The 23,073-nt window shown below is 41.4% G+C and overlaps 2 protein-coding genes across 3 annotated transcripts in view; both read left to right on the forward strand.

The window, feature by feature from the left end:
• The first annotated feature begins 212 nt into the window (after positions 1-212).
• LOC111064663 (zinc finger protein Xfin) overlaps positions 213-23,073 on the forward strand; it is a 45,132-nt gene continuing 22,271 nt past the window's right edge. Inside the window, exon 1 of one of the 2 annotated variants that reach the window (XM_022352413.2) lies at positions 213-401. Coding sequence is in view for 1 of the 2 variants with exons in the window: in XM_022352412.2 (XP_022208104.2) it covers positions 21,657-21,682 (26 nt within the window). In the remaining variant the exon portion in view is untranslated. Of the gene's footprint in view, positions 402-21,437; positions 21,683-23,073 lie in introns of those variants that run through there. The other variant, XM_022352412.2, reaches the window with a different exon arrangement.
• LOC111064667 lies at positions 11,353-13,302 on the forward strand. The gene has a single exon (XM_022352416.2). The coding sequence runs from the start codon at positions 11,394-11,396 to the stop codon at positions 13,284-13,286; it is 1,893 nt and encodes a 630-aa protein (XP_022208108.2). The 5' UTR covers positions 11,353-11,393; the 3' UTR covers positions 13,287-13,302.

Here is a 23,073-nt window from a genome sequence, read left to right on the forward strand (position 1 = left end):
CCAGAAACACTCAACTTTTCGAATTTCACTTGCTTTGCACTCAACATTACTCACACTCCCCACTCACTCGCCTAATCTTTGCACCTCTCTCACAGCGCGCTCATTCACTCACACGTTCTCTCTCTCTCTCGCGTTTTCGATTTCAACCCAAGTTCGAATTTCGAACTGCCAGCCAGCTGAAGCAACGCGTTGCCGTATGGTTGCTAGTGAAAAGTGCGCTGTGGCTTAAATTGGTGTTGTTTATTTGTTTTTATTGCTTAAATTAATTGAAATATAATACGGTAAAGTATTAAACATAAAGTCTGGAGCTTTAGTGAACGATTCATTGAATAAACTGTGAGATTGCACGGCTAAAGCTGCTGCTGGCGGAAATTGCGTCTTTCGGCAAGTCATTTTGCAAGGTAATTGATAAAAGCAGCAAAATAAACTGTAGCGCAGGGTTCAATGTTTCTTTTGCTGATTATATCACATATTTGTTTACATTAGACACTCCCTCTTGTTGCACAATTCGTTTTTTATTGCCTTTATTTGTTTATTGAAACCAAAGAACGCCGGCTGCAAACGAGAAAACAGCTGATTTATTTGTTGTTGCGTGTTTTCGAAAAACGGGAGAGCGTGAGCGAGAGAGTAGTTTGCTCTTGAGTGGTTTCGGCTCTCGCGAAACGTTTTGCGCTCGAGTTCGAAATTCGAACAGCATTCAAAACCGAAAATGTGTCCGTTAGAGATTTGAATATTGTTGTTTGGGGTTTATTTTAATTTATTTAAAAATGGGAATATATTAAATGGAGTGCAAAATTAATATTCGTTTATAAAATCGAAAACGTATTGCACACACAATTATTATTTATTTATTATTTATATTATTTTTATGTTTATTTCTGCCGTTCACTTAAAACAGCGAAAAGTCTAACAAAATACATTTAAAAAAACGCTTTTATTTATAGAAAAATCAACTTCAAACCAATAAAAAATAAGCACCACCATATCCACGTAATTTGTACTCATTACGTGATCAGATACTAGTTATTTATCTTCAAAAATTTATCCAAAAACCTGTTTTAGCATCGATATGAATGTAAGAGTCCCACACACACATACACACACCTGCGAATATATATTTGTACATTCATGTGAATGGTTCTCTGGGTTCTGCCGCCGCATGGTGGTTCCTCCTTTTGTGTCGTGTCGGGGCGGAGCAGCCGTACCTCCAGAACCGAAAGAGTCAGAGAGCACAGAGACACAATACAAGCTGGCTGCCCTGTACCATCTCGCTTGCTCTTTGGGTGCTCCATCCGCCTGTCAATCAATCACCTGTCAACGTGGCCACGCTCACTGGCCATGAGCTTACCCCCAGACACAGGCGGACAGACAGACAGACAGACAGACAGACAGACACGAGGCACTTGGCCAATACACACACAGATACAGCATACAGCAAACAGCATTCTTGGCAGCATCGGGGGGATACATTTATTTGTGTACTCAAAAGATACAAAACATGGCTGTGCCGGGGGGTTTGTTGCTGTTTGTTAGAAATGGTGGACTTTGATTGGATTGCCACATGGGATTCGCATTTTCTTTTTCCTTTTTACTGCGAAAGTAACAGGGGAACCGTTTTTAAGTGGATATGTTTTTGAGTTAGAAAACTGAGAACCTCTTTTGTCATGCTTAAGCGTTTCCATCTATAAATCAGTAGGGTTTGTTCAGGTATATTCTTTCATCAGTGATTCCCATGGCTAATTCCAATGAATAATCAAGAAATATATTTATGCCATTCCCAAATGGCTCCCTTCTATAAGGGATACACTCCCAATTAGTATTCCTATTACTATTATACCATCCTTATCCGTATACCTTTAATCCCCCAGCACTGTCATCACTATTTTTGCTCGCATATCCACCAAAGTGTAGGCTTTCATAACTCTACGGATTGCTCCCTGGCTGCCATTCTGGAACTGCCTGTAATTTTTGTCTTCTACTCCCAAGTTTTGCTCCACTTCTCATTATCATTAGCTTTCGCTTTCGCGTTTTTCTCTGCTCCAATCCATGACATTTTTCTTTCCCTTCTGCTTGCTTTTGTCTTAGAATTTTCCTTTAGGCTGCTTTTTCTTTTTCCCAAAAAAAATTTATCGAATCCGCAGGACAATGGCAAACGCCAAAGCAGAATGAAAGCAATGAAACAGAAGCGAAACACAAATAAATAAGGATAATAGCTGGGGACGAACAAAGAAGGAACGCAGAAGGAGAAGGAAAATAAATGCCTTGAAAGGGGTGGTGGTGGCGGTGGCGTTGTTGGATGAGGGTTAGAGGGTGGCTTCCAGTGGCAGGGCAATTAAAAAATATTTAAACTGCCAAGTGGCGTGGGCGGGCAGGGTGATCCAAGATCCTTGGAGCTGTACGGACTGACGGACTGCTTGGCGTGCGGACCTCTGATGGCCTTCCCGTGGAGTGGATTCCCTCGGATGCCGCTTCTTAGCATTGTAGCCCCTCTGCTGGCCCTTCATTGGACTGGACTCTGACGCCTTCGAGCCAAAGTTGTTGCCCCCAAAAGGGGATGTGGGCGAGGGTCTAAGGGAAATTTATGCATACTTTCTTCTGCATTGACTTTACGGCACAGCTTTTCTTTTCTTTTGTTTCTTTCGCTCCCTGTAAATGGGCAGGGGGGTGGTGGGGGAGGCAGGAGCCTGGGCTGACGTGTACCCCACCCCACACCCCCGGTAAGAAAATCAGTTTGAGTTGTGTGATTGTGTACGTGAGCATAACGGTTAAAATGGCCATAGACGGGGGGTGGGGGGCCACAGGACTCTGTCCTCGTCCACCCCGAAATGGCAGGCGTCCAACCCTCAGAGCGAACCTTGCCTTGCCCTGCCCTGCCCTGCCCTGCCACTGGGTTCCGTTGCTGCTGTCAGAATTGATTGATTGAATTGCCACTTTATGAAATTTGTGAGTCTTCAGAGATGTGCGTGGAAATTTCGTGTTCGCTCTCTCGTCTTCGTCTGCCTCGTCTCCTTAAGGGGGGTGTGGGGTGGGTGTTTTGGGGTGGTATTTCCAGGGTTCTGTCCTGGCCGAGGGTTGCTTTTGCTGCTGATTTGTGTGCTGTTTGTGTGTGTGCGGCGCTTTGGCTAACAATTTGCAGCATAAAATACATAAAATTATGTGCAGCGCTGAGGCGAGGCCGAGGCGGCCATTAAATGTGATAGATTTATGACAGACAGCCATCCAGCTAAAGCGCCATCCAAAAAACAAAGACCCAGAGACTGGGTGAGTGGGCGAGTGGGTGGGTTTCGGATGGCAGGACTCTTGGGGGCTACCCAAACCCCCATAAAGATGCAGCTGATTAAAATTGCAAAATTGTTCAAATGAGATTTGCTTGGTGCAGAGATCTCTGGCAGAAGAAGGTCTCCGCTTAGCAGACGTAAATTCTAGCAAATGTCAACGATTTATCTTGATGGAACGTAGCAAAAGTTTTGGGGGTTTTAGGGAATGAAATTTGGGAATTAAGTATAGAAAAAAACAAAAGTAAATTATGCTTAGAATATTTTATAATTTGTGTAGAGAAAAATGTTTTAAGTTTTTAAATTATTACGATAATTTCTTATAAGAAATTCATAGAATTAATAGCAGAATATTTATTATACCCGGAAATCCAATAAAGAAATAAACTCAGAAAAAGAAGAAAATTTGTGCAAATTTTAATTAAAAAAAAAAATATTTTTATCGCTTTAAATATCGTAGAACGTATTATGCATTTGGTTAATGGTTTATCTATAAAGGAATCTTCAAGAAAAAAATATATTTTAACCATTAAGAAAACTTTCCCATTCACCCGCTTCATAAGCATGCTGCTACCATTCATGAGACTGCTTAAACTCTCAACCAAAAATGATTTCAATAGCAAAATCTATGCACACACAAATCCCCGCTACAATCCACCAGGTAACCTGCTCCTGCCTCACCACACCCACACCCTGAAGTAAAACCTTAATGAAAAAGGAACCAATTTGAATGCAAAATAGATTCGAAATAGAAGGCTTATTAGAATAGATTGCAGAAATTAAGAGAACGAAGAACCAACTAACAAATGAAATGAATCCAGCTGCCCCAAATCGCCCAGCGCTCCTAGAGGCAACCAAATTGAATGAGGTAGCAGCAAGGCAAGCGTGCCCCCCCCACGCTTGAGGCAATTACAAAATGATTGAATGGTAATTTCAGGCGGCGAAAAGTTGGCTTCTGGCTTTTGTTGTTCTTTTCGTATTCGTAGTCGGATTCTCGGATTCTCTCGCTCGTTGTTGTTCGTGGCATAAATTCCCATTATTTATGGCGGGGGGATGGTGGAGGGGGGGGGGGGCTGTAACTGTTTGTGATATTTTATTTCGCGCAAGGATAGCGAAGGATAATTTGCGCACCCAAATACAAAAACAAAAACGGGAAAAACCCAAAAAACTTAACAAAGAAAAAGCGTCCCGAATGTTTGGAATTAATTGCCCAAGCCGCTACGCTCCTCTGCTCCTCTGCTCCTCTCCGGCCTGCCTTTCTGCCTTTCCTCCAATCACAAACAGAAGGAAAAAAAAAAAATGTTTTAATTAATAAAATTGAATGTGTGCGAAAATTGAAAGGATTTTTCCTGGCTCTGAGTACCCATTTTGCGCCACTGCCTTCTGGGTGTTGTTCTCGCATTCATCTTCGACGCTCACTCGCAGGCATCTCTGCTCTCGCATTGGCCTCTCATTTCGTATGCAAATGATTTATGCCAGAAAGTGTCCTGCCACCAAAGGAGAAGGAGGAGCAGCAGCAGCAGCAGCAGCAGGAGGAGTCGTGGGCTAAAAACTGGATTAGAGTGAGTCCCCCCGTCCGCCACCCCCTAAACTTTGCCTATGGCCCTCGCAAATGAGCGGACATTCGCTCTGGAACGAAGCGAATTTTTCCAGAGGTCGCCTACAATTTCTCAATTGCTGAAAGGGGGCAGGAGAGTGGAGGGAGGCTTTTTAAAATATTTACTTAACATCCTATTATCCTCACGCGGACGTGGCTGTGGATGTGAATGGTGAATGTGGACAAGGACGAGGACGCGGACGCGGACGAGCCACGACCCCGGGGTTGTTGTATCAACATTAAAAACGATAAACTTGCCGCACAGCCACGACGACGACGAGACCCAGAGAAAATGCAAAAAAGGACGAAGGACACGTCTTGTCTGTCACACCAAAATGTCACCGCGGGGTGAATTACTGGCAAACCGAGAGAGTGAAAAAATGCTGCAACAACAAAAAAAAAAAAACAATGCGGCAGCGCCACAAGAGCCAACCGAAGGGCGACGTTGGTAATGCTCTAACATTTTGAACTGAGGGCAGAGATTTTTAAAAAAATGTTTGCGTACATTTGGGCCAGGAGGAATATTGTCTGCGACTATTATAATAATAACATCAAAAAAATACTTTGAAAATTCGTAGATATGTATTAATTTTTCTTGCTAGAACTTTACTGATAAATTATCCAATTTCCTTTCTTTACTGCGAATATTTCCCGTTAAAGATTCTAAGAGGCAACATAATAAGTTACTATTATCACATGAAATAGGAATTTTTGCCCTCATAATCTATTTGAAACTTGCTAAATGGTTCAGAGAATTTTTATAGCTATTCTTTACTGAAGCTCATAGCAGCTAAAACAACTTAAAAACTAAACTAAAAAAAGTATAAAAAATATAGGTATTTATGGGATAAATTTTATTATTTATTTTTTTATTCTTTATTATTCTTAAAAAAAGAATAATTCATAGATGATATCACCCTCTCCAATCTCTTCTATTTAATATGAATTCTCATTCTACTCCCGAAAATTCCTCTTTAAAATCCCTTTTTATTCTATTTTTGAAGGGTATTCGCATTTGTGGTCATAACAAATAAACCAAAAAAAATAGGAGAGTGTATTCTGTGTGCGTGTGTGTGTTTGTTATGTGTGTGCGTGTGTGAGCAGGACAACATCAGAGCAGAGCAGAGCAGAGCAGGACACGCGCCCCAAAGACAAACAAAGCGCAACGAAACACACACAACAAACGACAAACGAGATAGATAGAGCAGGAGCCCAACTCGGCACAGAAAGAGACAGACTTATGCCGAGTGCGGGATGGTAATGGGCGTGTGGGTGGTGGGGGGCGGTGGAAATATGCCAAGCGTGTGAGTGATTTATGGGCCAACGAGTGACGAGGACGAACCAGAATTCTTCAGGATAATGCCGACATAACGAGATTGTTTTATGTACACATTTTCTCCTTGTTTGCGCCGTCGTCGTCGTTGTCGTTGTTGTTGTTTCGTTCGCAGTCGCAGTCGCAGTCGTTCCATGTTCGTGGTGTCGGATCCCGGACATCGTTCTTGCCCCTCTGACGAGGGGATGGAGGGGTTCCTGGCTGTAGGTGGATGTAGTCGTAGTCGGATCCTGGGGTATATGTACACATAATGACACTTTTCGCTGACTATTCCCGATGTTGCGCAGCCCACACACACAGTGCTTGCCATTTGTATCTGTATATATACTCGTACTCGCACCTCGTACCTTTACGTCTGTGTGTGTGTGTGTGTTATCTGTTTATATAACTGCCTCTGTGTGGGTGTGGGTGTCCCTGTCTGTCCTGTGTGTCTGTCTGTGTGTGTACTTATGCCCAGAGGACCTTCAATCAAATCCGTAATCCTTATTCAGTGCGTTAATGAGCTTCACATTAATTTGTCACCCACAAGGGCTCACCTGATATTTTGTTTATGCCCCTCCCCATCTCCCCCTCCCTCCCCTCCACAGATACAGTGACAGTGCGACAGTCGAATGTTGGAATGGCAGAATGGTGAATGGTCCTTGAAATTGTTCTGACTGAATGTGGCTCCTGAATCCGCTAGGATCTCGGTATTTGCCTAATTAAAGAGGAGTTTCTTGCGAGTTTGGGATTGATAAATATTTCTGTATTTTATGGGATTTATAAGAAGATGTAAAAATATATTTAAGTGGACGAATCTATTTTTTTTTCTGATCAAATTTAATTTATTGGATATCAAAAGAAACTAAATATTTCTATATATGTATCCTTTTAATTTCCTCTTCCTTTATGTAACATTTTTGGATGAAAAAATATTTGTTACTGGAAAGAAACCTTCTGAAACACATCCTAACCTCTCCGAACTTCAAGGAATCTAACATATGATTCAAAAACGAGTATTCTTTGGTACAATAATTGTTTTAATTTATTCTTTAGCTCATTATATAGTTTAATTGATTCCAATTGATTCCATTTCCCCAAAATATGAATTTCTTTTTGTTCCTAAAATTCTCAAAGAAAACCGTCAAACTATTGTACAAGAATACGATCCTAACTTAAGTAATTATGAACACACACAAAAAAAAAAATAAATATTCAGAAAAACAAAACACAAATAAACAAATTTCATTTCATTTGTTAAGTGCACAATTTACGACATTTTGTGGCAATTATACAAAGGCAATGGAACCCCGCCAAAGATGCATGATTCATTCGCCGTACAGAGAGAGAGAGAGAACAGAGTGAGAGAACCGCTTCTCGAGGGTTCCTCTCGCTGCCTGTTTCTTGTGTCTCGGGATACTGTGTGATATATTCTTCATAATTTCTAATTTCCGGCTAAAAATAATTCTAAACATTAAGTAGAAATTATTTGAGAAACTTTTCGGGAGCTTGTTCTGGAAATTTACAACTAAAAACAAAAGCCAGAGGAGGGAAAAGGAAAGGAAGTGCATGCCTGCCTGCCTTATGCCTGCCACCCTCCGGAGTCCGGACTAACGTCGATACAAACAAATTCTCATTAATGGCCAAGAGAACGGCTGAAACGGAGCAGCAGAGCCCAGAGCTAAGCGGCATCCAGAGATAGGGCAAGGGCGGAGACGGTAGCCGGCAGGCGGAGAGAGTAACCCAGAAATGGTACCCAAAGCGAAGCCAAAGCGAAAATTTCGAGCATGTAAATGAGTCCGGGACTGGGGCTTTCGGGTTGGGGGAGTTTTTGGGTTAGAGAAGTTCCTATGCTGTCGTGGGGGGTGGGTGTGGGTTGGTGGAATACTAAATATGATTTTGACAGAAAACAACAAAACAAAATCCATAATTCAGGATAAAACATAATTCCACACAGCAACAGGAGCGTAGGAGGGGAGGGTACAGCGTCAGAAGAGAGAGAGAGCAGAGAGCAGAGAGAGAGGAGAGGTATATCCCACACAGATGCACAAGAAAACGGGCAAGGAAGCTAGACTTTGGAGAGCGAAGGTTTAGATACCCTAGATAAATGGATGGAAGCCAGTCTATGGCTTAAAAGTAGCAGAATATGATCAAGTTTGGGATTCAAAATTAAATTAAATTAAATATGTTTAATGGGATTTTATTTGGTATTTCTATTGTTTTTCTATATGATATAGTCATCAGATTTTGATTCTTGTTTATTGGGCTATGGATCTTCATATAAAACTGCATTATCCAGTGGAACTTTTGGATTCTCGAACGATTTACCATGTGATATAGTATTCGAATTTTACCAGACCATATTTATATATTTTTTGGATCTTTAATATTCCTATTTAAAAGATTTTATAGCAAGTTTCAGTTTAAAAGTTATCAAAACAACACAAAAATCTTTTTTGAGGCACATTTGAATATCAGTAATAATGATTATTAAATATTTATAATAAGTACTTTTTATGGATAGAAACTGACGAATAAACAGGGCTATATCGGTTCTAAATATATACGCAAATGTACATATTTAACAGACAAGATTTACTGCCTTACTTCCCAGTTTTCCAAACCGGTATAATGGTTTAGAAAATCACCGAAAAGAAAGGGTAATTAAAAAAAAAAAAAGGAAAAGTCTGGATTGAAAAAACAACAGCATTATGAATTACGGTACAATGGCGGGGCAAAGGCAAATGAGCAAAAGAGATGCTAAGAAGAGAGTCGGAGAGGGTGGTGTTGTATGGTGCTGTGTGTGGGTGTGAGTGAGAAGCAGTTACAGTTATTTATTAAATCCCTTTACGCATTTTCATAATAATTTCACAAAAATATTTTAAATGCGATGGCGCGACGATGGTGAAGGAGAGGGTGTGGTGGGAGTGCTGGTGGGGATTTCTGTGTGCCCGACTGGGCGACTGGCGAGGCGGCGATGTCTGCCTGCCATCGGGTGATTCATGTCATTGCCCGGCCCGGGTGTTTGTATCATTAAACTTTTATGCAAGAAGGAGGCAAAGAGTCGCAGTCGCACACACACAAACAGGGAACAGCACTCATCATAAACAGGACAAACGAGCGTGAATTTAATCCCTTTTGGCACACAAAAAATCATCTTTTTTTTTTCGCTTGCGACTAGCAAAAATAGCAACAACAACAACAATAGCAGAAAACAAAGAATAAGCAAAAACACTCGAAACAAAAAGAAATGGGAATTGGTGATAGCGGAGAAGGGGATGGGGGTGGGACAAACAATTGAAATGCCACTTTGGGGTATCGGTTTTGGTGACTGCTACGGTACAGTGCAACAACAACGACAAAAGATAGATCAGGAAATGAGAAATGAGGTATAGATCGTGCAAGGATATATATATGGATTTAGGGTATGGAAACTCAAGGTTTAATTTTTTTTAATAAGAGAGTAATTTGATCAGAGTTATGTAAAATCAGATGTATCTTCATGGCGCATTCCTAACAAGAAGGAGGGAATTTTTATTGTAAATACTAAAAAAATGTCCACATTGTTTTTCAATCATTTTTATCATAATTTTACAATCTACGAGTATTTATCAACTGTTCGATCGTATATCAAACTATCAATAACCGCTTTTGTGTGGTTTCAACGAAGCTAATTAATTGCATCACATCACTATCACATTTTTTTCGTATTCCGATATTAATTTTATCATCGAATGGTGGCACAATTATAGCTCTTTTAGTTGTAATTTTATTTTTAGCGCCTAAAGACCAATCCATTCAAGAAAATCTAATAGATTTAGTATTAGTTTTTCAACCTATTTAAACCCATAGAAGATTTCCCAACTTAGCTATGTCACATAATATTTAAATGTATTTTTTTGGACTCGAATATCATAAAACTCTGCGCATTCTTCGTAGAATTTCCAAGAAGATCAACTTTGAACAGAATTGTAGGGCACTCGGAGACGAACAGCGCAGCAGAAGCAAATGAAAAGCGCAAAAGAAGGAGACGAAAAGCGCAGTAGAAGGTGGAGTGAAAATGAAAATGACAGCACGAAAAATAATTCTAATCTGCTCATGAATATTCCTTTTACATTTTCATTTTGCAAAGAGCGAGAGCAGAGCGAGAGCAGAGCAGAGCGTAAACCATCAACAAAAAAGGACAACAAACAGAGAAAGCAAAGACAATGCCAGAGTGGGAGCAGGAGAAAGAGTGAGAAACAGTGTGACAGTGGGGTGTGGGGTGTGTGGAGGGCAGAAAGGAGTTGTGTGTTGGGGCCGCAGCGCCGCCTGATGCGTAAGCTAAAGAAATACGATGGCGTCGCGGGTACAATGGCAGGGAATACGGAGATTACGGGGAGCTGGGAATATACACAAGCTGGCAGCCGTTTGTTATTTTATTTTATTCGAGGGGGTCTGGGATACCCCTCCCTGTCCCCTGTACGTACATATACCCGTATCCGTATCCGTGTCCGGCATTTCGCTGATGGGCAGTCGTCCGTCCTTCAAGTGCCTGCAGTCGCCAAGCTTCGTCCGAGTCGTTGTCGTCGTCGTCATTCTTGGGTCCTGCCATGGCTGGGGCATCGAAATTATAAACTTGGCTGCTAAAGAAGGTTAAGTGATAAATTAACGCCACTGGCCCTGCCCCTGGCCTTGTCCCTGGGCCCCTGCCCCCTTTCCACTTTGGAACGCGAATGCTTTATGCACGAGTGGACCTTTTAGTTTATTGTTATTTTACAGAAAAAAAAAGGAGCCACCCGGCTAAAAAGGACCTCTGTTTCAATCGAATAATTACGAAAAGTGGCCCAGAAATGGCATCAACCAAAAAAGGGAGTTGGAGGCCAAGAAATCTGTTCTTTTGGAGTGACTGGGGAGTACTGACTTTAAGCGTTGATTATTTGGATAGCTGAAGAAATAAATCAGGGTTTTTTTTTGGATGATTTTATGGGAGTTTTCCATATGCCATTCGAGGTATAATAATAAAAGAATTGGTTCAAGCTGGTCCAAGAAATCAATTAAAATTCAATCAAATTCTAAAGAACTTATGAGGATTACCTGGTCCATTGCTTTAAACCAGATCTATCAGAATTTAAACCTTATTTCCGCATTATTTTTATTACATTTTAATCATCTTAGAATCCCCAGAATTTCCCTTAATAACAAAACTAAAGAAATTCCCAAAAATGAAATGTGTTTCGTGTGTTGTTGCTGTTGTTTGCCTTTTGGATTGTTTTGTGCTGCCACCATCTACTTGCTGAAGGATCCCTTTCTCGATCAATTTGTATACGAAGAGCAGCCGATTATACAAAATTATTTTGTAAACACAAATGGCTGTAGAATATTGGCAACGTCCCCTTACTGCTCTGATGTGCTTGGGCATTGGTGGCAATTGCGAAATTACTCCTGTCCGAGTGCGGGATTTGTGGAGAGCATTCACAATGAGAGTGGCAAATATCTGAAGGCGCATTTTGGCAATAGAACGGATTTGAATTGCTCCTATTATGTGGTGGAACGAGAGACGGACTTTGAGAATCGCCTGCTGTATAGCCAGAAAGTAGAAATGGTGGCTGGAAGATACTTTGAGCTAGAAATCCATGGGGATATTGTGCGGTTAGCGTGTGCCTTCAATGGTTCGTATTTCTATAATGGAGTGCACTTCTTTCTGAAGAAACCTTCAGCAAAGAGAAGACGCCGTCAGGGATTGCCCAAACTTCAATCGGCAGCCTCGCCGGACAGCCTCTCCGTGTTGATCCTGGGCCTGGATTCGGTCTCCCATTTGCATTTTCTTCGTGCCATGGTGCATACGTACGCGTTCCTGCAGAACCTGCCTCATGTGGAGTTCAGGGGCTACAATCGTGTGGGCAGCAGCTCCCTTGACAGTGTGATGCCCCTGCTAACGGGTTGGAACAGCCAAGAGATCGAAGACTACTGTTTGGATGCCACGAGGGGCCTCGATAGGTGTCCTTTCCTTTGGCAAATGTTCCAAAGCGCTGGCTACGAAACGGCCTTTGGGGAGGATAATATAGACATGGGTCTGTTTACGCTGGACAAACCGGGCTTTGAGCATCAGCCCACGGATTACTATCTGCGTCCCGCGCTGCTGGAGATGTGGCAGAAGACCAGAACGGACATACGCCATGGGGCACACTGCAACGAGGAGGATACCTATGCCATTGTCTTGAGGAATTTCCTCTATAAGCAGCTGCCTCTGCAACAGCGGAACCGCTTCTTCTCCTTTCTCTGGTGGACCCAAGGCATACACGACAGATTCCAATATGGAAGGGTATTGGATGAGCCCTTCCTGCAAATGTTTCAGCAATTAATGGACAGTGGAATCCTCAACCATACCCTGCTGTTGATTGTCTCAAACTATGGCCTGAAGGATGGCGACGCCACCACCTTCTCGGCGAGCAATCAGGGCAGACTGGAGGCCAACCAACCATTGGCCATCATTGCGTACCCCGAATGGCTAGAGGAGCGGTATCCTCTGGCTGTAAAGCATCTCAAAACGAATGCCAGGCGACTGGTAACCGCTTACGATCTGCATGCCACACTCCTCGATATGCCACACATGACGGCACTGGAGGACAAGGAGATACGTTCGCGCAGCCAGCAACTGGAGAATCCTTTGATGGCTGAGCATATGCCTCGTGGTATAAGTCTCTTCCTGCCAATACCCGAGCAGCGGGACTGTTCGATGGCCCACATACCCGCCGAGTACTGCCTGTGTCACCGTCCCACGAATATCCAGCTGCAGCATAGCCAAGTGCAACGTGCCGCTCGTTATATCATACTGCAGATCAACGACTTGCTGGCATCCAACCATCCGCCATGTCAGCTGTTGGCTTTGGATCGAGTGCTGGCAGCAGAGCTGTGGCAGCGGTCCGCGGATCAGCAGCAGTTCGAGATCAAGCTGCAAGTGCAAACGTTGCCAGGTTTGGGCCAATTCGAGGGTGTGGTGCGTTTTACGGACTATACTTTCGCATTGAATGGACCCATAAAACGATTGAATGTGGATACCAATGAGAGTTCCTATTGTATACAACATATTTTAATAGAAAAATATTGCTTTTGTGGGTGAATTTTTATGCTTATAAATGTAGGAACCCTGATTAGTGTCTTCTCTACGATTTTCAGAGGTTTCTTCCATATTTTTTTTGTTACTTTTCATAGCTTACAAATCATAAGCTCACATATTTATATACTGGCTGAGTGCGGGTATAAAAGTAGAGTCGCGTACCCTGAAGCGACTCACACGTTCCTTCTCGCTATCCTTCGAATCTGTATTTCTTTTTGTCTTGCACATCTTTCTTTTCAGTGCAAATCTTCAGCTATTACTTGCCTTGAGTTCTAAGCCAATTTCTTGATGGATTTTCCTCTAAATTAGCCATAATTCAAGCACACATATCCCTTTTGCTTAGTCATATATCTTTGATGTGGCTGCTTTGAGGAGCTTAATTATCCGTATATCCATTAGACATGCTCCAACTTGTACCCCTGCCCGCCTCTATGACATCATTAGCCATGGGACAGAGCTGCCAATAGATTTAAAGGACACTTCCACACACACACACACACAGATATACACATACACATGTGTGTTTTCGCATATCTAAGGATACACATCATATGTTCTGTTCTCCTTTGGAGGAACGACGTAGTCTAATCTGATGATTTATAGAAAATTTAGGTCGCCATATAGTCGTCGCATTAATTACGCCTCATAATGAGTGATTTATGCGAGAGAGAGAGAAAGAGACGGAGAGGAGACAGCCTTCTGCCAGGGTTGCCAGGCTACGAGCTAGAGCCTGCATTATGGGTATTCCACTGCCTGTGCCCTGCTGCTGCTTCCTCCACACATCACACATCCTACTACATCCTGCTGCCATGATAAGAAATGTTGCTGTATGCCAAAACGCCCAACGCCCAGCCGGCCTGGCCCTGCCCTGCGGCGGTCGGCCAAGGGGAATCACATTAGCACAAAATGCCCCGTAATTATGCTTTTTATGATGGCAGACAGAGCTCCCCCCTTGATAATGTGTGTGCTTATCAGCCCTTGATGGTGTGTGCTCTGTGTGTTTGTGTTTGTGCTGACTCCATAAATGTGTTAAAATTTGATGTCCTTTTAATTCCATTTTTATGAGTGCAGCGCCAGCGTCTCTGCGTCAATCACACACAAATATTTATAGTTTCTTTATAATGCTGACTCTTTTTGCTGACTGATTTATGGACTACGGCGACGTCCTGGCCATGTGGTCCTGCTGCATTTGACGTTTGATTTATGCCCCCTGATGGACAACTGCACAACAGAAAGCGAATGAGACTGAGCAGAATTTTGTTGCACAGAGCAGGGTATGGGAAGTTCTTTGTGAAATGTGGTTTGGGTACCACAGCTGGATGGCTGTTTTTATAGGGGTTTTCTTTGGATATTTAGAGGTATGTTTTGATTGTTTTGTGCTTGTGGCTAAACGCGTTTTGGATTAAGGTTTCTTATTAAAAGGAAATTGTGTGAGATTATTGGGAAAAATTAATTTTAATTTAATAATAAATAAATAAATATTAATTTAATTTTAATTGTGGATTCCACAAAAGATTTTTAGTTATTGTTTTGTATATGCACAAATAATCTGATTTGGAAAATCGCTTATACGTTTGAAGACAGACAGATATTACAGAGATAGAAAGTCTTCTGCGCTAAAGATCTTTAACTGGAAATGTCAAAAAGTTTGGCCAGAATAAAACAAAAATTAAACGAAAATATGCCCATGTGACCGAAATATTTTTAAAGCCTCAATTTAACTTCAATTATAGAATAAGAAGAAATAAAAATAAAGGAAGTATTAAATTAAATATGTGAGAATCATAATATGATTATAGGCTTAGACCGAGTGGCACTGTCGCATGATGCGCAACACAGTTAACCGAAACGGTCGCTTACATGTAGTTAAAAGTATATTTTGTTTATAAGGAACACCTCCAGAATTTCTAGAGGTATTTTGATCGCCCAAATCTAGTTCTAAAATAACCAGAATATATTCTAGAAAAAACTTCTACTTCAAGTATTTATGGCTCTGCGAAGAAATTTTAGAAATGCTAACAAAAATGATTTCAATACGTTGCATAATTGCTCTATCCTTCAAGTATTATTTAATAATTTAATACCCAAAATACGCCTAAAATTTTTTATTGATTATAAACTATTATATCCCCCAATTATGTGCACATAAAATGAGATAAACCTCTCTCTCTATTCCGCCCCCAATAATGCACATTCTATGAGTGCCGCGTAATGTCCCTAAATCATTTTAATAAGCTTCGTCCATTGGCTGTCAGCTCGTAAAAGCGGAAACGATTCCCTATCCATCGTTAGAGTCCCTCGTAAATTCGGTAAACGCGCTTAAGTGATTTTCACACTAAAAACCAGCGGGTGGGTCACTTTGACTATTTCAAATGGTGCTCGTACACTCCCTCTCTCTCTCTCTCACTCTAGTACTCTCTGTGGCTCTCTGTAGCTCTCCGGGCAACACATAAAATTAAATTTTATGTACATCTAACGCGTACGCGAATGTGAACGTCAGCGGAGAACACAGTTCAACAATTAAATAACAATAAAAGTCTGCTTTTGATGAGGTTTTGTGGTCTTTGGTCGTTGGTCTTGTGAGCTTAAGAGAGCGACGGGGCTTTAATGGCCATCATCTTCTCATCAACGTAGCATTTCTGCTGTTTTTTTTTTTTGACAACTGACAAGCGGCGGGTGGGTTCAAACGTCAAAAAGGCGACAAATCTGTCACGCCCCAGGGCTATAGCACCTGGAAATGGAAACCCAAAAGCAGAGACTTTGCTCTACGTCTTGTGTTTACTCTTGTTTACTGTCAAATAATGGCAGAAGTCGTAAAATCTTTAATTTTATGAGCAACATCGTAAAATCTAAGACAAGGCCAAAGGAGAGAGACAGAGAGAGAGAGCGGGGAGCGGGAGAGAGGACCTGAACGGACAACCCGACTGTCTTTCTGTCTCTTCTTTTCTGTTTATTTAATTATAAATTTTCTTTTTGTATTTTGCCGCAAAAACAAAAACTTGAAATGTGTGTTTGTTGCCCTTTGGGTGTGAAGGAACATCTGTCCCCTGCCTCGCCCACTTGATGATGTGCTGCTGGTTACAAAATACTAATCAAAATTTATGGCATTCAACCAATTGAAAAGAGCATCTTTTGGAAACCAAAGCCAGCCGACAAGGTGCAACCAACAAATTGGAAAATTTATGATCGGAGAGGAAGTGTCGATCCCCAAACCCAACACCCCGCCGCACACGCGTTCAAACGGAAGCGCGCCTCAAAAAACCATTTTCCCCCAGTGTCCACCAGAGTCGAAGAAACATTAATGGGATGCACTTAACAGGGATTTATCACTGCCGCCCACACACCACCAGCCCAGCCCATACCATCCCATCCCATCCCATTCCGTGGTTATGGGATACACATAAAGATCACAAGATCAGAGACCAGAGAGCTGCAGGATCCATACGTTTGTGGTCAGCATTTTGAGTGGGATTTATAGATGTGATGTGATGTGATGTTCTTAGGGTTGGGTTCCGAAACTAAGGCGATATATTGATGGGTTTTTATAACCGCTTTATGATGTGCGATTGGTTTCTGAGTGTTTATAGAGTGTGCCCTGATAATAATATAGAATTATAATGGAAATATAGCTGTAATATTTCCCATATTTCCTTTAATATATCCTCCCAAACAACCATGGAAAACCAACCCAAACCACAACCCACTTAAGATAAGATATTTAAGACATTTTTCTTTAGCATTTCCTGCCTGCCTGCCTGTCCACTAAATATCTAGCTGAGTTGAGAAGAGAAGAGAAGATCCTCTCAGAGATTTAGCCAGTCTGTGAGATTAACTAAAAGAATAACAACAAATTCCATATCATATTTACGAGCAGGGGGAAGACGCAGAGATGGGGGGCAGGCGATCATCTGGCAGCCCGGCAAAGGCAATCAGAATACTAAATCTGATGTACGCCGCTAATTGCGCATAGATTACCAGATGCATGAGCGATATTAAGCGGCAGAGAGAGAGGGACCGCCGCTCGATCCTCTGGTTAGAGATGCGTGTGCATCGCGTTTGGCCAGGAAACAGTCCGGGCGACAGCTCAATGAGAAATTGCGACAGAGACAACTCTATTTGGCCAATCGACGAGGCTGAGACTCAGACTCAGACTTAGACTGTGGACTGTGGACTGAGGACTGGCCGACGAAGACCGTTGCCTTATTTATTTCGAATTGACCCATTTGGTAATATTCATAATTTAAGGTGCGCACACGAAAGCCGCCGCAACATCAGCCTGCTATCCTGCCTCCTTCCTCCTCCCTCCTCCCTCCTGCCCCACTGTTCGTTGTTGCTGCAAAAAGCTGCATAAATTCTCGCATTCGTTTCTTCATTGCCATTTGAGTTTATTTGCGATGGCCGCGCTGTCATAAGTTGCCGCCAAATTGTTGCATTGTACCTGCTGCGCGATGCAACATCGAAGCTGCAAGATGCAACGATCCTCCACCACCGGCAAGGGGGAAAATCAGAGTTAAAGATCCCACTCTCTCGGCCTCTTGAGTTGTAACTCAGAAATCATTAAAAAAAAGTGCGAGATACTTTATGAATTCGTCGTGGGCCGCAGATACTCGTAGAGAGGGGGGGTTGGACTGGCGTGAAATATGCCCATTAAAATGTACGATCATCCTCGCCTTAAATGCAAAACTAGTCTGAATCTGAATCGGAATCGGAATCTCTGGGTCTCTCGAGAGTCGTCTTCTTTCCGCTGGGGAACGAACGCAGCAGAACTGTTGAACGTACGAACTGTCCGCTGAATTATTGTTAACGATTTGCAGTTAATTTCGAGTCATACGTTTTCGTTTCGATTTCCATGGTTTGTCTGGTATTGACTTTATTTTGAATGCTAATGGCTCGATCAGTCGATCAAGGATGGGGCCTTGGCTTAGGACTGATATTCGATATGAATGGAGGAAGCTGTTGAGGCTGGAAGAAGACTTTTAGAGCGGGCAAAACGTTGGCCATAAATCTTTTATATTATAATTGTAATTTATAATTATTTTTTTTTTATTTCATTTAATATTTTTTCTTTTTATTTTATTATTTTTTATTTTTTTTTATTATTTTTTTTTTTCTTTTTATTTTAGCAAAAAATTTCATTAGAATATCGCATAATTATCCCTTACCCTAAACATATATAATTCTTATACTTTATTGATCCTCGAGAGATATTTAAAAATAAATATAAAAGAAACATAAAAGGTGCCCCCCGAAAGCCCTTGGGTACGGAACGGTACGGAAACAAAGAACTAATTATCATCATTATCGAATTAATGCAATCGATTAGCATATTCGCTTTTACGATTCGATGCGAATCGATTCCCCTCCCACCGATAATTTACAACATTTAATTTATTATTATTGGCATTTCTTGATTTCTCCTCGTCAGCTGCCATCCATTGAATTCTTCTTTTACGGTCCGCAGGAGAGATGTATCCAGCAGATGCCACTCTGCCATTGCCACTCGGGTATCCAGGCGATTGGGGATCGTACCTGTTGAGTGCTCTTGTGGCTGCTGGTCTGCTGCTGGTCTGCTGCTTCTGCTGGCTGACTCTCCTCCGGTCATCAGGTTTATGTGGCATATAATTTTTGTCTTTTTTTTTTTGCTCATTCATTTCGTTCATAAAAAGACGCCATCGTAAAATTTTTTGATGACGTTTGTCACCGTCTGTCTGCCTTCTGGCTTTCATGGCAATGAAATTGTTGCAGTTTTTTTTTTTTGCTGGTACCATTAAATCGATATATTTATGACACTCCACTTAAGCTCCATCAAATTGAGTATTTTTAAGGGGAAGGCCTGACCTGACCTGTTTTTGTGTGTGTTTAAATTAAGAACTTTGAAAGAGGAAGAGAGGGGTTTTATTTAATTTTTTAAGGCAGTTTTCTTATGAAAAACATTTTGGAAAAATTAAAAGAAATAAGTTGAAAAGAAAATGTAATTATAATTATTTTTTAAACATTTTCTGATATTTTTGTAAGCTTGAATTCAACGTTAAGAAAGCAGCTGAAACAGCTAGAATCAACGTACAATCCAAAACCTATACCTAAACCTATTCCTATGTCTACATTCTCCTGCACATTCCGTACATTCCACACATGTAGTGGGGGGGGCTCCATATTAATATGTTCATACCCTGGCATTGCTCTATTGAGGAATTAAATAATAAAAGCAGTTAAAAAGCTGCACAACACAATTGTGCCATTATTTGCATTTGTGACCAACGTACGAGGAGGATTGGCCATACCGAAATCCCACCAGCCCCTGCCCCAGTCCCAGTCCCACAATCCTATCCGAATGCCAATCCCAGAATCAGAATCAGAGCAGAATCAGTGGCAGTGGCAGTGGCAGAGAGGTCCATGCCACACAGTCATCGTCAGCCTCTGCGTCAGCGTCATCAACAACAATAAAAGCAATGGTGGCAATAGCAACAACAAATAACATGACAATGCTGGGTATACCCTTGGCAGAAAAAAGGGTATGACGACTTTTCATAGACATTTGTAAGGCAAGGGGGCAGTAGAAATGGCAGCAAAGGGAAGCTCTGTAAATATCTTAAATGTTTGCTCCAAAATCATCTTTTTTATCTTCCGAAAATCGAATAGGATCAACATATCATATAGCTTTTATAGGAGCAATTTTTGTAAATATAAATATTAAATATAATATAAAAATCTTTTTTTCTTTTATTATTTCTGAATGTCTTTATTTATTTAGCATGAATCTATAAGGAAAGGAAACTTCAGATGATTCAGATAATTCTACTGAATATGCAGATACTTCATTGATTAAATGATTCAATAATTCAGTCATTTATTTTATTTAAAACCATTCGAAGTAATTGAATGAACTGTAATCTCTTCGATTTTGGACACATATAAATTTCAAGCCAACCTAAAGTTCAATATTCTTCAATACATATTACTCTGTCAAAGTGCGTCTCTGTCACACCATTTAAATATCTTCCATTGAGTGCTCTTCAGTCTGCAATTGATCTTCTAGGGTAGCCACATCTTCGAGCTTTTATTTATCCCTTCTTTCTTTTGCTTTTGTTGTAATTTTTGAGGGCATCATCAGCAAACACAATAACACAGGGAGAGGGAGATAGTGGGTCGGGAACAAGTGCTTGGGTGGGGGAGTATACGAGAAATTCTCCTCGTGGTTGTTTGATTCGAAAATTGAGTTTTAGCGAGACAAATAAAAATAAAACTTAGAACAACAAAACAACAAAACAACAGCAGCAGCAACAACAACCAAAGTGAGAGCCAGGCCAAAAGCGTTGCAGCCATTAAAAAGGAGTTATCACCCAATTTAGTACCACAAGCGCGAAATAACGTACACATCTGGTTGTAGCAGGGCAGCAGGAATGGAGGGGCGCAGGAGGTTTTGACGGGGGTTCTGTCGACGTCAGTTGGCACAGAGTCGGTGGCGGAAGGTACGGGAATAGCACAGCACAGAACAGAACAGCAAATAGACATACTGTACAACATGGCATTTAATGTCAAACCCAAGCGGCGCTCCTCCCATATGAATGGGGGGTAGGTACCCCATCTTTGGAGTTGCAGGATGATACTACTACGATGACGAGGAATGCCAATAGGGATTACAACAAGAAGCGTGTTTAATATACATAGTTTTAGAAGCAAAAGGAATGCCTATACTTATTATTATGTGAGTAAATCTTTGCTTTATCATTTATAGAACAAAATTTCTTATTTTGTGGATTTATTTGGAAGGAAAAATGGATCTTACGCAAAAGATTTCAGCTAGTTTTGATAGTAAAGGAATGTTTTTGGAAGAGGATAAACTGTAGACTCACGAGGAACATATTTTTTTAGTTTGTGGCTTTTTTTGGAAAGGAAAACATTTTTACATAGAAATATTTACCAAATTATGAATTTAATTTCTAAAACGAAACAAAAAATGTATGGCAAATTATGACACAATTCCTTTACCCTTTTTTATACAAATAATAAAATGGGAATTATAATTATTATTATATTCTTATTATTAAATCTATTCTCTTTATAGATCATCATACAGATTGTTCATATAAGCGAGAATTTTCCAATTTGTACATGCAATTGGAGCGCATTTTAGTCCGTAAAAGATTTTAAACTGAAATTTGGAGTGATTATTATGAAATGATTTTATTCCATGTAGTCCATATAAAATGTTACTCAAGCTGATTTAAATCTAAAACGCGAAATCCTTCATGGTATTCCTATGCATAAACTACCATTTAGAACCATCTTTCACTCCCCAATATCTCTCTGCAAATCCCCCTGAAGACACAATCTCTGTTGGCGCATAAGAAAACCCTCACTCCATCTACCAAAATGTTGAGCAAATGTGCAATTAGAAGGTAATTACTTGGCTAAAGAGCTACATATACAGATATATCTATATATATATATATATTTGTACATGAAATCCTACAAACAGACATGCAAATTATATACGAGAGAGAATGTGTTGCACGAGTAATAAGCAATTATCGTGAATCAGAGACACACGACGAGGCGTCCTATGTTCTGGATTGAAAGCACCGCCCCCACGATTCGACTAATTAGCGATATAAAAATTGTAACGGCTGTAGGGAAGAGGGGACAACAGTCTAAAAAGGGCGAAGACTATAAATAAATGGCTGTTTGGTGTTGCATGTGCGGCTGCTGCTGCTGCTGCCAGCCACGTTAATTGTTAAACAAATGTACGTTTATCACTCAAAGGGGAGCTAGTAGATGGGAGTACATGTGTATGAAGCAGAAGGAGGAGGAGTCAGCCAATATTGTCCGTGTTAGACGAATGGAAGGCAGGACAGGCCAGGCGCAAGCAGGCAGGCAGAAATCCGCGTGGATGCCCCATAACCCACATTCCCCACACATGTGTGAGTGTGTGTGTGTGGGTGTGTGTGTATCCACGCGTATCCACGGGAATTGTTATGTTTTTCGTATTTAACCTCAGACATGGGCCTCGTTTGTATAAATTCCACGCGGAAAACAGGCAGTCAGGCAGCCAGCAGCAACAGCAGCAGCAGCAGTTGCCACTGGCAGTTGCCAGTGCCCATGGATTGGTGTTTGCTGTTGCTGCAATTGTACTATGAAATTATGAGAGGCAACAGCAACACCCAACAGTGGCGGGGCGGCAGTGGTGGCAGCGTCAACGTCGACGCATCGTTCATCGCGTGCTCACATATGGCGGAAATGACACTTTTACATTTAGCATTGGCGCGAGAGAGAGAGAGAGAAACGCAGAGAGGGTGGGGAGAGAGAGAGCGACATGTACGCCACACACAGACGCAATAAACTTCATTTGTGACAGGCCGCAACAGCACAGACACGAGCAACAAGGACTCTACGGATGCGGAAAGCACGAACGGGCAGGGGATACGGATACAGACACGACCATGTCAACGCTGTGGTGAATGGTGAATGCAGAATGGAGCTGGAGTTGGAGCTGGACCTGGACCTGGAGCTGGGGCTTCATTCCCGTGGATCGCTCGCACTCGCACTCTGCTGTGTGTGGAGTGTCTGCTAATGAATAAACTGGGCTTGAAATATGACCCGAAAGGAGCAAGCGCGCGCTCCAGCGGCAGTTCATTTCGTATGGCTCTCGCTCACTCCTTGAAAAGGGAGACCAGACTATGACTACATAAATCACCGAATAAAGAGCACAACAAACATAGAAACATAGATTTTTGCTGTTTTCGTTATATTAAAAAAAACCAGGGATCACAAATATAAATATTAAATAATA

This window comes from Drosophila obscura, unplaced genomic scaffold, assembly GCF_018151105.1.
Source record: "Drosophila obscura isolate BZ-5 IFL unplaced genomic scaffold, ASM1815110v1 contig_179, whole genome shotgun sequence".
Taxonomy (NCBI): Eukaryota; Metazoa; Arthropoda; class Insecta; order Diptera; family Drosophilidae; genus Drosophila; species Drosophila obscura.

What these genes read in the sequence shown, in the direction of transcription:
- LOC111064667 (XM_022352416.2), top strand. Translation starts at nt 11,394, where the DNA reads ATGTGTTTCGTGTGTTGTTGCTGTTGTTTGCCTTTTGGATTGTTTTGT.